The sequence below is a fragment of the Malaclemys terrapin genome, chromosome 2 (assembly GCF_027887155.1).
Source record: "Malaclemys terrapin pileata isolate rMalTer1 chromosome 2, rMalTer1.hap1, whole genome shotgun sequence".
In the NCBI taxonomy this organism is placed as follows: Eukaryota; Metazoa; Chordata; order Testudines; family Emydidae; genus Malaclemys; species Malaclemys terrapin.
In genome coordinates, this window is record NC_071506.1 from 130,797,569 (window position 1) to 130,812,119 (window position 14,551).

The following is a 14,551-nucleotide window of genomic DNA, read 5'->3' on the forward strand; positions in this document are numbered from 1 at the left end:
GTAGTCCACGAAAGCTTATGCTCTAATAAATTTGTTAGTCTCTAAGGTGCCACAAGTACTCCTGTTCTTTTTGCAGATACAGACTAACACGGCTGCTACTCTGACACCTGTCATAGCTCTTAGATGGAGCTTTTCATCAGTAGAATAGTCTTTCTTTCCTTTTTTATTTCCTGTAGCTAGCTTGTATTGTGGGGGGGAGGGTGAACACAGAGATATGGAGAAGAATTTGTGTGTGTTTGGATGCACGTGCATATTCTTGTGGCTGTGCATGTGTATTTCCATGCATAGGAATATGTGTGTGTGTGTGTTTATATGTATGACTCTGTGTGTGTGCATGCACCTACACGTGTGTGTTAACACGGGGTGTTCTGTGTTTGTGTTAATCTCCCTCTGCTTTCCCTCCCCCGTCCCTCCACCCACACACACTATGATATAAACAAACCTGCCTCTGGACATGTCATGGCTTAAAATAGATGTTCATATATCAGCCTTCCTACAGCAGCGGCGGCAGCGGCAGCAAGAGCTGCAGTAGTAGGAAGACATGGCCGACTGGATCTGACTAGAAAACTCACCCTGAGCTGAGAAATCACAGCCTGCACAAAGGTAGAGTAACGGGAGTGGGTGTCTCCCTCCTGCCTCCCGTTTGTTTGTCTGTCTGTCTCTTTGCTGAGCGTGTGGGGTTGGGCAGCCTGCCTGGGTGCGATAACGTCTATGCAGAGCAGCCGTGTGTGTAGGCAGGGTTTGTCAGTCTGTCTGTCTCTCTCCTCCCTCCGAGCGCAGCGTGAGAATGGCAGGGGTGGCAGAGGCAGCCATGTACCTGTAAGCACGAGTCGCTGCATGCAGTAACTCACCCTGTGTTTTAATACAGGAATGGGCCACATCTCCCAAGTAGCAATGGTGCTTTGGGAATTTGCTCTGCGTCTTGTATATCAGGTAGCAATTGGTGATATTTACCAGCTAGAGCCCACTGCACATCCGTACCCAGTGGGTGTTGGAGGAAGAAGATGAGGGTCGGATACATGGGTGAAGCCTATCGAGGTTCATGCCAGAGTGGATCTGTCCCACAGATTCTCAGGCTTGTCTCCACTGCAATCAAAGGTGGGTTTGCAGCTCAGGCAGGCATACCCCTGCTAGCTTTAATCTAGCTAACGCAGCTAAAACTAGCAGTGAAGACGCAGCAGCACAGGTGCAGTATTGCCAATTCCAGAGATCAAAAATCAGGAGTCGGGGCCACCAAAATCATGAGATTGGCCCAAAAATCGTGACATTTTTAAAAAAGATGTTTTTTTTTTTAAATCAGTCTCTTGATGTTTGAATTCCCCCTGTCCATCATCAGGCATGTGCATGTGACCATTAGTGTCACCCACTCCCCCCCGTGTACTGGATAAGGTGATTTTGGCCCCTGCTGCAGGAACTCTTACCCCCACATCTGCTTATCTCCTGCCCAGCAATTAATCTTGTCCCCCAGTCTCCCATCAGTTCTGTCCCCACCCAACCCCACTCAATTCAGCCCCAAGTCCCCATCATCTCCACCCCCCTGCCCTATCGACCCCCACTGCCTTCAGTTCACCCTCCCAGCACCACCCCATCTGCTCAGACTCCACCATCAATACAGGTCCCCTACCCCATCAGCCCACCCACCCTCCTCACTTCAGCCCCCCCGCAGCTCCCAGCCTCATCTCTGCTCCTTAGGGTTCTTCACCCTCCCTAGGCCTGGGGGGCTGCAGTGGGGTTCCCTCTCCCACTTACCAGACCGGCAGGGGAGCAGCTGCCTGGGGCTGACAGCTGGAGTCCTGGCTGCACCTGGGGCTACTGGCAGAATTTCTAAATAAAATTAAGCCTCACTTTTAGAACTGTCAAAGGTGGGGATTTTTTTTCCCCAGTGATTCAATTGCTTATTTGAGATTTGGCCCTGCCCCCCTTCTTTATGTCTCAGATGAAGTTTCTCTTCCCTGCTGGGTGTAATCGTGCTGTCTCTTCCCCCTACTTGATAGCTTGATGGCTTTGTTTATCTGATATGTAAATGAATTCTCGTTGTCTTTCAAAGTACTTTGGAAGTAACTGCCCAGTGGAGAAACCACATTCCTTTGTTTAAGGTGGGGGTAACTCCTGTTGGACTGGAAACCCCATTTTAAGAATGTGGCGGGGCTGGAAAAAAAAAATTCTGACATCTGAGAGTTTTATCACCAGATCACAAGCTCATGAGGCTTCACTCTACTCAGAAATGGCGACTCTCCCAATCGATTCACGAGAGTTGGCAGTTTTGCAGGTATACAAACCCACCCAGAACTCTGGATATCTACTTGCATGTGCAGCCTGCACCAGGGTCTGTCTTGACGAGTCTTCGCTGCTATTTTTAGCCGTGCTAGCTAGATTAAAGCTAGTGCAGGTATGTCTACCTGAACTGCAATCACACCTCCAATTACAGTAGGCATACCCTTAGCCAGCCATGGATCTGCTTGTAGCCTTATTTTAAGGGGCACGGTATGGGCCAGGCTTGGATGGGCCCAGGCTGAAGGGCCTGCTGCAACATGAGCGGGCAGACACCCCACAGCATTGTGCTGTTGATGAACCCAGCTGTGGTGTGCTGCCCACAGGCTTACCAGGTATTTATTCCTAGAGCCAGCAGGTCAAACATTCAGCAGAGTGCAGGAGACATAGGGCCAACTCTGGACCATGGTATACGCTGTTGCAGCTCCTGTTACTATCTGTGGCAGCTGCACCCAGTCGTACCAGGGCTGACGGGGAACCCCTGGCTCCAGAATAGTCTATTCCATGCCCTGCACAACCATGTTCAAGGTAGCATCCAAAATACCCTGCAGGGAATAAACTGTTGGGAGACATCAGTAGGGAGGGAAGTACTTAGCAGGTCTCTCTAGATTCCTTCTGAATTCTGCAGTGCCCTCATGATGTTTGCAACCTCTGTGCACAATCAGGTAAGTGTCTAGGGGTTTTCTTCCTTCGGCACCACCAGCTGCTGGCCCTTGCTGAGGGCAGGGTGCCAGACCAACTGAACTGATGGTCTAAGCCAGCAAGGCAAATCTGAGGTCACTCCATTTCCCCTTTTAGCCTTTGAAAACAATTGGCCAGTGCAGAGCCACTGATGGGAACAGAGCTGAGATGTGACACTTTGGACGGGTTCCCAAATGTTTGGAGGCAGCTCCAGGCAACAGCTGAGGCAACACATCAACAGCAGCAGCAGCATTCAGCTGGCTGCACTGAGGAGGAAGGCAGCAAAGAAGAAAAAATGTTCCCAGCTGATGCTTTGTTACTGAGGCCGGGTACATCTTCATATGGGTGGGACTGTCCCGGGAGGCTTGTTGTAGGTGTGAGAAAGGAGGCAGCATGGTCTAGTGGCTAGACCATAGGACTGGGAGTCAGGCCTCTTGGGTTCTATTGCTTAGCAATAAAAGTCTCATGTCCTACGATTAACGTCTCCCACCCCAAACCCAGAGCAGCCGCCAAGCTTTTCAAATGCAGCGGGGGGGTTGCTGTACCAAGAGAGGTTAAGACAGGGGAGGGATAGCTCAGTGGTTTGAGCATTGGCCTGCTAAACCCAGGGTTGTAAGCTCAATCCTTGAGAGGGCCACTTAAGGATCTGGGGCAAAAATCAGTACTTGGTCCTGCTAGTGAAGGCAGGGGGCTGGACTCGATGACCTTTTGAGGTCCCTTCCAGTTCTATGAGATAGATAGGATAGCCTCTCCCTCCCATTAGACTGATTTTATTGGTACATGACAGGACGATGCCCAGTGAGACCCCACGTGATACCATATGAAATCCTCCGCCTGCTTCTCCTCCCAGCCCCAGAGCCTGGCACCAGACCCAGTATCTTCACTGCCTGCCAGCTCCTCCAATCCTAGGTTGGCACAGTCTGCTCTTGAGTTGGCATCGTGACTCTGGCAGCCAATGCCCTCTAGCCAGTTCAGAGGGAAGGCAGCAGCTGAGCTACTCCGTCATCCCATAAATAGAAAGCCCTGGGTACTCTGGTCCTGCCAGTGTGGCACTGATCCAGCAGAGAAGCGCTGGAACGTTGCCCCTTTGCCATGAAAGGGAGTGCACAAGTGGGCTGAAGGCTTTGGTGACCCCACTTCCTCCTTTGCTGGGTTCACAGTGCTCTGGCCCCATTAAACTCTCCCCAAATGCGCCACCTTCCAGGAGGGAAGCTGATGATGTACTGCCCCCTCCTGACATTGGGAACCCCTGGGCAGAGAAGGCTCTACCCCTGCAGCTAGTTGTTCACATAGTCAGGTTGCCGGGAGGGTCGGCAGGACTGCTTTGAGGTATTCTGATGCACGACCAACTCACCCCAGTTCCAGTGGACCCAGGAGTCTCAACCCAAAGCTGTTTGACCTGGGTCTCCCGCTCAGGAAGAAGCAGCTGGATTTGTGTGTGTGTGTGTGTGTGTGTGTGTGTGTGTGTGTGTGTGTGTGTGTGTGTGTGTGTGTCAGGGAGGCGGGGAGTCTTTGAGCTGATTGCTTGTCACTTGGGGAAGGGCTTGGCAATACTCCCATGCCGGGGTCACCTAATGGCATCTCCACTACTTACAGGACGGGACCGTGGGTGACAGTAGCAGCAGCGTCATCACCCACAGGGATGCATTGTGGGTCTCGGGAGCTCCAATGGCTTTTATGTCCAGGTTCTCCAGAAGCAGCTCCAGGTCACCCAGCCGGGGGTCTCAGGAAGACGCCAGCAACCACCCCATCCTCAGTGTCTTTGAGCTGGAGAGGCTGCTGTACACGGGGAAGACGGCCTGTAACCATGCAGATGAGGTCTGGCCAGGACTGTACTTGGGAGACCAGTAAGTACAGGCCCAGGGGATGGGAGCACAGGCCCCCAGGTCATGAGGGGAAGTGGGAATTGGTGGGGATGGGAAGGAAGAGGGAAAGGGACTCAGTAGCATAGTTGTGGAAGGGGGCATGGACTGGGGAGAAGGAGACTGCAGCGCAACTGTGTGTGTGTGTGTGTGTCCTTTTCATTTGGGATAGTGGCACTCAAAAATGGCCCCTGAGGGTAAAAAATGGGATAGTGGCACTCAAAAATGGCCCCTGAGGGCCCATGTGAAAAGACCCACCACATACAAACTGGACACAGCAAACACCCTAGTTTACAGCAAGGGAGATTTAGGTCGTATATTAGGGAAAACTTTCTCTAAGGTAAAACACTGGATGATTTAATTATAACCAGTTTAAATTATTAACTCATCAGGATGCTTTTACTATGTTATTAACCAATTGTCGTTAATAAAATAATAATAATACTTGGTCAGAATATCCAAGAAAAGAGATATATAGTAAATTAAACAATGAATTCACACGACTGTGGCTCTTCTGGGTAATGTTGATCGCTAATTTGGCTCCTGAATCACTGAGGTGTGAGTATCACTGCTCTAAGGACAGTTAAGCTCTGGAACAGGTTATCTAGGGAGGTGGTGGAATCCCCTTTACTGGAGGTTTTTAAGAACAGGTTAGACAAACAGCTGTCAGCGATAGTCTGGGTTTACTTGGTCCTGCCTCAGCATGGGGGGCTGGACTAGATGCTCTGGTCTACACTGGGGCGGGATCGACCTAAAATATGCAAATTCAGCTACGAGAATATGTATTTAGGTCGACTTACCACTGTGTCTTCATGGCGCTGAGTCGACTGCTGCCGCTCCCCCGTCAACTCCGCCTGTGCCTCTCACAGCGGTGGAGTACCGGAGTCGATGGGAGAGCACTTGGGGATCGATTTATCGCGTCTAGACTAGACGCGATAAATCGACCCCTGATAAATTGATCGTTACCCGACAATCCGGTGGATAGTGTAGACCTGACCGATGATTTCTGAGATCCCTCCCAGCCTGACATTTCTATGATTCTATTCTCAAGAGGTTTGGGAAACCAGGGGTACACGATTAAGGGGCACTAGCAGAGCTGTAAAGGGGTAAGGATTGGCAGGAGCTGCGTGGGGAGCCCCAGGCTAGAATCACTTGGGGGTGAGAGAGCGAGACAAATGTGTTTCAGAGTAGCAGCCGTGTTAGTCTGTATCAGCAAAAACAACGAGGAGTCCTTGTGGCACCTTAGAAACTAACAAATTTATTTGGGCATAAGCTTTTGTGGGCTAAAACCCACTTCATCAGATGCATGGAGTGGAAAATACAGTAGAAGATATAAATACACAGCACATGAAAAGATGAGAGTTGCCTTGCCAAGTGGGAGGTCAGTCTAACAAGACAATTCAATTAACAGTAGGATACCAAGGGAGGAAAAATCACTTTTGTAGTGGTAATGAGAGTGGCCCATTTCAAACAGTTGACAAGAAGGTGTGAGTAACAGTAGGGGGAAATTAGTATGGGGGAAATTAGGTTTAGGTTTTGTAATGACCCAACCACTCCCAGTCCAGAGAAATGTGTGTTGCTAGCTGGGGAATGACAGATTTTTTTATTTTTTAGTGTACCCACCAGATGACTCCCCTTCCGCCCTACACCTTCTTCTGGCCTGTTCCCTCCAAGCCAAAAATCCATGCTGGCCTGGTCCAAGTAGCTCTCCCCTCCCTAGTACCAGTTCTAGCAGATAATACTTGCACAGTCCACTGCCAAGAAGCACTCCCTGCTCAGCTGCTGCCACATAAGCTCCCCCATTTTAACCCTTTGCTCCCTTCTCTGCAGAGATATAGCAGCCAATCGGCGTGAGCTGGCCCGCCTGCGCATCACCCACATCCTCAATGCCTCGCACAGCAAGTGGAGAGGGGGTGCTGAGTACTATGAGGGCACCGGCATCCGCTACCTTGGCATCGAGGCCCACGACTCGCCCAGCTTCGACATGAGTCCCTACTTCCACCCCTCAGCTGACTTCATCCACCAGGCTCTGAGTGAGGGAGGAGGTGAGGGGCAGAGGAGGGGTTGGAGAAGAGGGAGCAGGGGTTGGGACGAGGAGCTTGGCTGGGCAAGAGGAGAGGCCGTGTCCAACACCCTCATCTCTAGTCACCTTCTTTCCTTATAAACACGCCACCCATGGTTCTGTGCTGGAAGCAGTGGCGATACCATTAGCAAGACATGGGGATCCTCACTCCCACCTCCATAGCCTTCCCCCATGTGATTGGCTCAGAGAAACCTCCCAAACCACCTTCTTGAGTCTGCAAAACTGCCACCATAACACCAAGGTCACCATGTTGGACCAGCACAATGATCCTTCTAGCTCAGTATCTGGCCTCCTGCTGCACCAGAATAGAGCTACCTCCATCTACACTGGGATCTGCTAGACTAGAGCAATGGTTCAGCTAGCCCAGTATCCCAGCAGCCACCATTCTGGAAGAGAGCCAGGCCCCAATTGTGGGCCATGGCCTGGCTCTTTCATGCCATCCTGCTGGAACAAATAGGCCAGATCTGAGGTGGATCCCTTCCTCTCACAACACTGGGAGTTCGGTGTAAGCAACCCCTGGCATAAAGGTATGCCAGGGTGCGGGGTGGATCTAGAGCAGGATGGGGTGGATCTGAAGTCCCCAGACGAGACCAGGATTCAGGAAGTGCATAGGGGGTACAAGCATCTTTGGCCTCCCACACTCAGGAGGCGCAGCTCAGAGTCTGGCTCATAGGGACCGTGGAGTAGGGCAGGTTGAAAATGTTGTTCTCAAAACTGTTGTTCAAAGGAAGATTGAGTTTTTGACTAAACAACATGAAGTATCTGCTTTCCATGCAATGCTTAGTTTTTTCACTGAAAAAAAACAAACCAAAAAGTTTTTGATTTTCAACCAAAAACGGAACTATTTAGCCATACACTGGAATACTTTGATTGGAAAAGCTGCAGTAGAGCCTCATAGGAGTTGTAGTTCAGTGGCCTCATGTTCCCATTCTCCTTGTTGAAGCTGGGCTTCATAGCCAGACATCATCTCCCATGATTCACTATGGCTGTGGACTCCCATGATGCATCACGTCCCCTGCCCGAAATGAGAGATTGTGGTGCTGTTATGCTTATAAGAAGCACTACAGTGCATCCTGGCAGATGTCATCTGGCCGGTCCACCCAGTTTAGAGAGGAAAATGAAGGCACGAACCATTCAAACTACAGCTCCCACGAGGCACCACAGCAGCATTTCTTAATCAAGATAATTCAGATTTTGATTTTTCAATGAAAAGTCAACTTTTTCCAAGGGAACCCTCCTCCCCTGCCATTGTGTGACCATCTGTCCCATCTAGTCCTGTATCCTAACTCCTGCGCTGGAGTGACCATCTCACCTGCACTGTTATAGGACTGTTTCCTGGATTTCCCTAACCCCGGGCAGTGGGGCCTTGGGGCTGTAGCCCCTCTGTGACGCAGCTCCCCTTCTCTCCACAGGAAGGATCCTCGTCCACTGTGCTGTCGGGGTGAGCCGCTCGGCCACCTTGGTCCTCGCCTACCTTATGATCCGCCACCGTATGACCCTGGTGGAAGCCATAAAGACTGTCAAGGACCACCGCGGCATCATCCCCAACCGGGGCTTCTTGCACCAGCTGGTCTCCCTGGATAACTCCCTGAGGCTGAAGCGACGAGCATGAGCGGGCAGGGGAGGGGGCGCTGTTCAGCATCCGGTGCTCAGCCCAACCCTACTGCCAACTGAGCAGCAGACACAGGGCTTTCATCATGGGGCAGGCACTTGCCAGGTGCAGCTGGACTCCCTCGGCCCATGTCCACCCTGTCCAGCGGGGTCCTCAAGGAGTGGAAGCTATTCAGAGGGGCCCCCAACCTGCAGCCCTGTGGTCTATGGAGGCCTAACATGCAACCTCCTTCCAGGCTGCAAGACTTAGAGGTGCACCCTGGCTCTGGGAAGCCCAGCGGGCACACCCAGGCAGCAAGCCAGCCCTTCCTGTCATTGCTGTGAGATCCAATCTGTGTGCATTTCTTGGTGGTAATGAGAATTAGGCATGGCCCATGGTGTCGTAGACTAGGGGTGCCCTCAATGTAAAACATTTACCTGTCAGAATAAAGTTACTGCAGAAGAAAAACATATGGCCCCCCTTTGTGTGTTTTGGAGCATCTTTGCCCAGACCCCAAAGGAGGTTGTGAGATAGGTTCTAGACCATGTGTATTCAGGGATCACATCCCACCAAAGAGCTGAAATGCTGCTGCCTCTTCACTAGTAGCTCCATATGCAATATACTGCAGGGCAGTCAAAGGTCCAATCGGCCAGTGCTTAGAGATCTGAAAAAAGTGTGTGTGTGTGTAAGTAAAACAGTGCTTAAAGTGCAGCCCTCAGCAATCCTGCTCAGATTAGGGTGGGTTTTTTTTTTTTGGGGGGGGGGGGGGGAGACAGGTCTGGGACCCCTCTTGTGACCCTTCCCGCTTTAAGCACTGCAATCAGCTCTTCATGATCCTCTCCCAGCCCCTTGGCTGAGGTCAGGTTTGTGAGAAGGAAGCATCTGCCAAAAGGCGTCTACCTGACAGGACAGGGTGGGCTGGGAGAGGGAGTGTTGTCTCCCTCCTTATCTCTGCAGTGAGGGATATAAGAATTGTGCTAAGAGGCCCCTCCAGCCCTTCTCCTCACAGGGACATGGGGATCCTCCCCCACAGAGCTACTGGAGGGAACGAGCCAGCAAAGGACTAAGAAACCGAGACCCTAGGGGGGGGCCTGGAACAAAATGCTTGGGAGAGGTGGGATCCTGATCCAACGGCAATAGCCAGAGTACCCAGCACCTCCCAGGGACAGGCTCCATCTTTGAAGCTTGGGTTCATTTCTAGAATAGTGTTTATACGTGGGCTTTGGAGGGAGGGGGGTTGGGTGCGATAAGCTTTGAGGGGTGTCCGCCCCGTTTTTGGCGAGGGGCAGGTGGCCATATCTTAAAAAGTCCACTGACATCGGGGCAGTCACTAACTTGCAGAGCAGCTGACTCTGCGCAAAGACTGAGTGGGCCGCGGAGTCTGAGCTCCTCTCTGCCACAGGCAGCTCAAAACCAGCCCAGCCTCTGCCATATTCCATATATGCCAGATACGCTGCAGCGTGGGGCACGGGTCACTTGCTGGAGGATTCTCTGCACCTTGAAGTCTTTAAAGTTTTTTAAACCATGATTTGAGGACTTCAATAGCTCAGTCATAGGTTTGTTGCGGGAGTGGCTGGGTGAGATTCTGTGAACTGCGTTGTGCAGGAGGTCAGACTAGACGATCATAATGGTCCCTTCTGATCTTAAAGTCTATGAGTCTATGACTCTATATTCCCAGCTGCATTCATTGCCACCCTGCTAAAAAGTTTCCCTGCATAAATAACAAGACTCAGGGAGCCATACTACCAATGACCACAAGGGAGCAGCACAAGATCGAAGAGCCATCCTCCCTCACCAGCATTTCAGGTGGCTTCACTGTGACACAGTTTTCCATCCCTGCAGAACGGAACTCTGGAGATAACTAGGCTCCATGTTTGGGCCCAGCTGTCTCCCCATATTACTAACTTGAAGCTCCAGACCCCCATGCTGCAAGGGAACCTCTCCCCATCCCTCCCACTTTTAGGATTTCAGGGTGGGGAGTGGTCCCAAGCAAAGGTGGGTGTAAAGTCCTCTCCTGAGGAGCTCCAAATTCCCCCTCCGATTCTATGCTCCACCCAGAGGTATTCTCCACCCTGTCCCCATGGGCTGGGTTGGGATGGTGCCAGCAAAGCTGGTATCTTGGCTTAGGAGTACCTGCATGAGGTTACAGCACAGCACACTGGCCAGGCACATTATCCAGGGGGTTCTTCTTTTGCAGAAGCACCAGGTGTCGCCAGTTCTGGAGACTGGGCTGGAGGGGACCGGCGGCCTGATCTGCCTTGCCAAATCCTAGCTCAGTGTGAATGGATGGGCGGCCAAGTAGGGGGCTGTCCGTAAACTATGTAATGCATTGGGAGGCAAGTGGGTCCCTAATTTGGCATGTTTGTTTCAGTGTTACAAAATGTTACAAGGATAACATTTGGGTCTCGATAATCACCCGAAAAGGGGTCATGTAATGGATGGACCGGTCCTATGGAGGCAGAAAGCAAAAGAGAAAGTCTTTCCCAACTGAAGGGAGAAGGCAGGTAACAAACCCGTGAGATAAAAGGCCTGAGGCCCACAATCTGCAGTGGAGTTGCTGGGGAGAATCAGCTCCAGGATATAATACAATACAATGGATTAGAGTCATGAATTATATCAACCACCAGATGGTGATGTTGCTCTCTGCCAAAAGAAGCCAGGCCACAGAAACCAGGACCAGCAAAAGTTAGCTTCCTTGATAACTACGCAGAGACAAAAGTCTCCTTTTAACCCCCAGGAGCGGGCTGTACCCCTAAACACGCTGAAGGCCCACACGGCAGCAACGGCAGCTCTGAGAGCATCAGGAGTCTGGGAAGGTCAAGGGGAGGTGTTTCTGGGCTGCTCTCCAAAGCACCTAAATTGGGTATGTCAGGCACATCCCAGGCAAGAATGTCAGTACTGGTTCTGCAGCAGTCATCCTGTCTGGCTGCTGGTACTATGCAAGGGCAGCTCATATATCCACTAAGGAATCTCCTGCTTGGTTTGACCTGAGCCCGGCAGCCAAGACAGACTATTATGAGTACATAAAGGACTCACAGAGTCCTCACCCTTCATAGCTCAGGGCATGTCTACACAGCATTCTGGGGGCAAGCCTCCAGGCTGGGTTGACAGACTCAGAGGTTGGCATAGTCAGATCTTGAATTGGCAGCCTCAGGCTAGCGGGACTGACACGAGCACTCTAAAATAGCTGTGTAAACAGAGCTTTGACGTTGTGCTGGGGCTGGAGCTCATGCTCCGAAGAGCACCCGCCTCCCTAGGCTTCAGAGCACAGGGTGCAACTTCAAAGCGCTGTCTGTACAGCGATTTCTGTCAACCCAGCCTGGGAGACTCACTCCAAAATGCCGTTTAGATGTACCCTTGGGGACTGGAAAGAGACAAAGTGAAAAGCAGTTCCTTCTTACCCCTCATCTCTGATCCCTGTAGGTCTCTAGTTCACACTTGCTGACCTCTCTGGCTCAGTCTTTGAACTATGCTTATACTGAAGCCTTTAGAACTATGGGCCTCTGTCCTAGCTCCTTGGAGAGCGGTCTTCTAAGTTCATCTAAGCAACTCAGGCTGGTCCCATCTGCAGCTGTGTTCCACTTTGGTCCAATGGTCACAAGAGGGCACGCAAGAACTAATTTCCAGCGAGCCAGACAGGATTCAGAGTCAAGCTGTGCACAGTTGTTCTTACCCAAGTGCACTTGATCTGGAATTGTGGAAGCGGCCACAGTTGCCAGAAGCTTTACTGGGGTGCAGGGCCTGTTCCTTCATGTCTGGGGTGAGCTCCCTTCTCCCCATGGCTGCCGAAGGGAGAGGGGGTGGTTTCAACCTATAACTAGAAATGAGGTCAAGCTGCAAGGTTTGGGTCCAGATTCCCAGCCCCATTCAAGCCCCCAAGCCAGGTAACATGTGACCATTCTAACCACTTTTTGGCAGGTTGATCAAAGCTGAAACTCAAAACAACCCCCATAGGTCAGGCAAGTCATGTGCTGGGAACCAGTCCGTTTGCATAGCTCCCAGTCAAAGCTGTCTGGGGGCTGGGATAGCCTTGCTACCTACACACATACAAGTGGGAGCTAGGGTGCTGTACAAGCTTGCAGTGTAGGAGTGGGGAAACTTGCATAAAGGGCTATGAAGCAGAGACCAGAGAGGTGCGACCCTACCTAGGGTGACCAGATATCCCAATTTTATAGGGACAGTCCCGATTTTTGGGTCTTTTTCTTTTGGCTCCTATTATCCCCCACCCCGTCTCAATTTTTCACATTTGCTGTCTGGTCAACCTAACCCCACCTGATAACTGCAGTGGGCGTTCTGCACTTATAAATATAACAGCACCCCAGCTAGGCATTCATCCTAGGACACCTGTTTCTAAAACCACATGCCTCTAGTGCCTGAGCTAAAGTGTCCGGTTTGGAGAGTAACTGCTCCAACCTATGTATGAGTCAGTCACTAACAGGACAAAAACACACTTGACCAATGTGTTACATGAGCATCAGGCCCAAGGTATTGTAAGTTGAGTGCCCAAAAATGGAGGACCCTGAAATCAGTGGAGGGTTTTGAAAACCCTCTGTGCCTCAGTTTCCCCGTTATTTAAAATGGAGATTATCATACTTACCTGCCTCTAAGGTCTATGGCTGAAAAGCACTATAGCAGGGCTAATTAGCGGTGGCTATATTATGACCCACAAACACATCACAGTTCAGACCAGATTTAGCTGTATCAAACTGGCCCCATAATGTTTCCGGGGGTTGTTGTCCATCTGCTCCTAACATAGCTCCATTCTTCTTCCACTTCCTGACACACTAGCTGGCTGGCTGGGCAGCTCTGTGTATTTAGAACTTGGATCTTGTAAACATGTGTTGTTGAGGGCTCTGATAGCCCTGCAAGAGCGATTTGCTATGTTTGGATGGTAGCCAGGTTGTCTGGGACTCCATAACACACCTGGCACAGTGTCTTGGCAGGGCTGAGGGCCCAGGCAAGCAGTGGGCTGGCAGGGTGCCCATCAGGCTCCCAGGGAAACATTGAGAAATGCTTCGCTCCCCCTTTGTCAATGAAAGAGATGTTTATGAGAGGTGGGGGAGGAGAGGAGGGCTAGGAATTGTGGCAAACCCTCCTTAAAAAGGAGTTTGGAAATGGACTATTGTATCCTACTTCAAAGGCTTATATTATAGACTCTAGGTTGCTCAAGGCATGGTAGGACAACACATAGGAACTGCCCAGAAAAGGCACCAAGAGTATGAACAATAGAGGTTGCTCCAGGAAGCAAACCCAGGGATTTCTGGGTAACAGAAAATGTTGTGCTGGGTCTGGGCAGGGGCTCCAGAGGCTCCTGGGTAACAGAGACTGTGTAGTTGAACAGGACTCTGGTGATGTTCTGAAAAGTCCTTGCCTGATTGTGTAACTTCACCGCACGTGTTGTGGGCCCTGCTGGTGTGTGGCTTCCATTGTGTCCTGCTGCTAATTAAGCCTTTAATAGTGGGCATGGCCATTGTTCGATAAGGCTGGGATCAGGGAGGTGAGGGACACAAGGGAAAATTTATATGACAGCGGATCAGCAAATTAATCCAGTGGGTGACATCACAGATGCAGCTGTGATGGTGGATGGCGCAGTGACAGGAGACAGGCCTGAGGACAAAGGGGATGCTGGGATTTTCAGCTGGTGGAAAGACAGAAAGGCCCAAATTCATGCCTGCTAAGCACGACAAAGGGCAGGGCCCATGGGGGAGCAACAGCAGCTTTACTTCATCCGTTCTGCTCTCCTGTGTTAGGGACTTGGGGAGAGTTTGGTCCCTGGTGTAAGTTAGAGCAGCCCTAATTTGCAGCAGGGGATAGCTGCCTCCCTCTTTCCCCCAGGAATGCCCCTGGCACCCGGGGCTCCTGTGGGAGATGGCATAGATCCAGTTACACTGACAGCCAACGACAATTCTGATATAATTGAGGAACTCCCCAGGGGGAACCATCTAGTGGCTTCACAGCCCCCTTGACCTTAGCTCGGTGGCCCTGAGGTGGCCCTGGGTCCATGGAGGAAGCAGATCGAGAGTTATTTTGATGCTGCGCCTCTGTAGCTTCCAACAGGCCCTA

General features: G+C 51.2%; 1 protein-coding gene across 1 annotated transcript; it reads left to right on the forward strand.

Annotated features, from left to right (window-relative positions):
• The first annotated feature begins 446 nt into the window (after positions 1–446).
• Positions 447–8,958, forward strand: DUSP26 (dual specificity phosphatase 26). The gene is made up of 4 exons (XM_054018448.1): positions 447–603; positions 4,549–4,799; positions 6,645–6,859; positions 8,310–8,958. The coding sequence occupies exons 2-4, from the start codon at positions 4,621–4,623 to the stop codon at positions 8,507–8,509; spliced, it is 594 nt and encodes a 197-aa protein (XP_053874423.1). The 5' UTR covers positions 447–603; positions 4,549–4,620; the 3' UTR covers positions 8,510–8,958.
• The last annotated feature ends 5,593 nt before the right edge of the window (positions 8,959–14,551 follow it).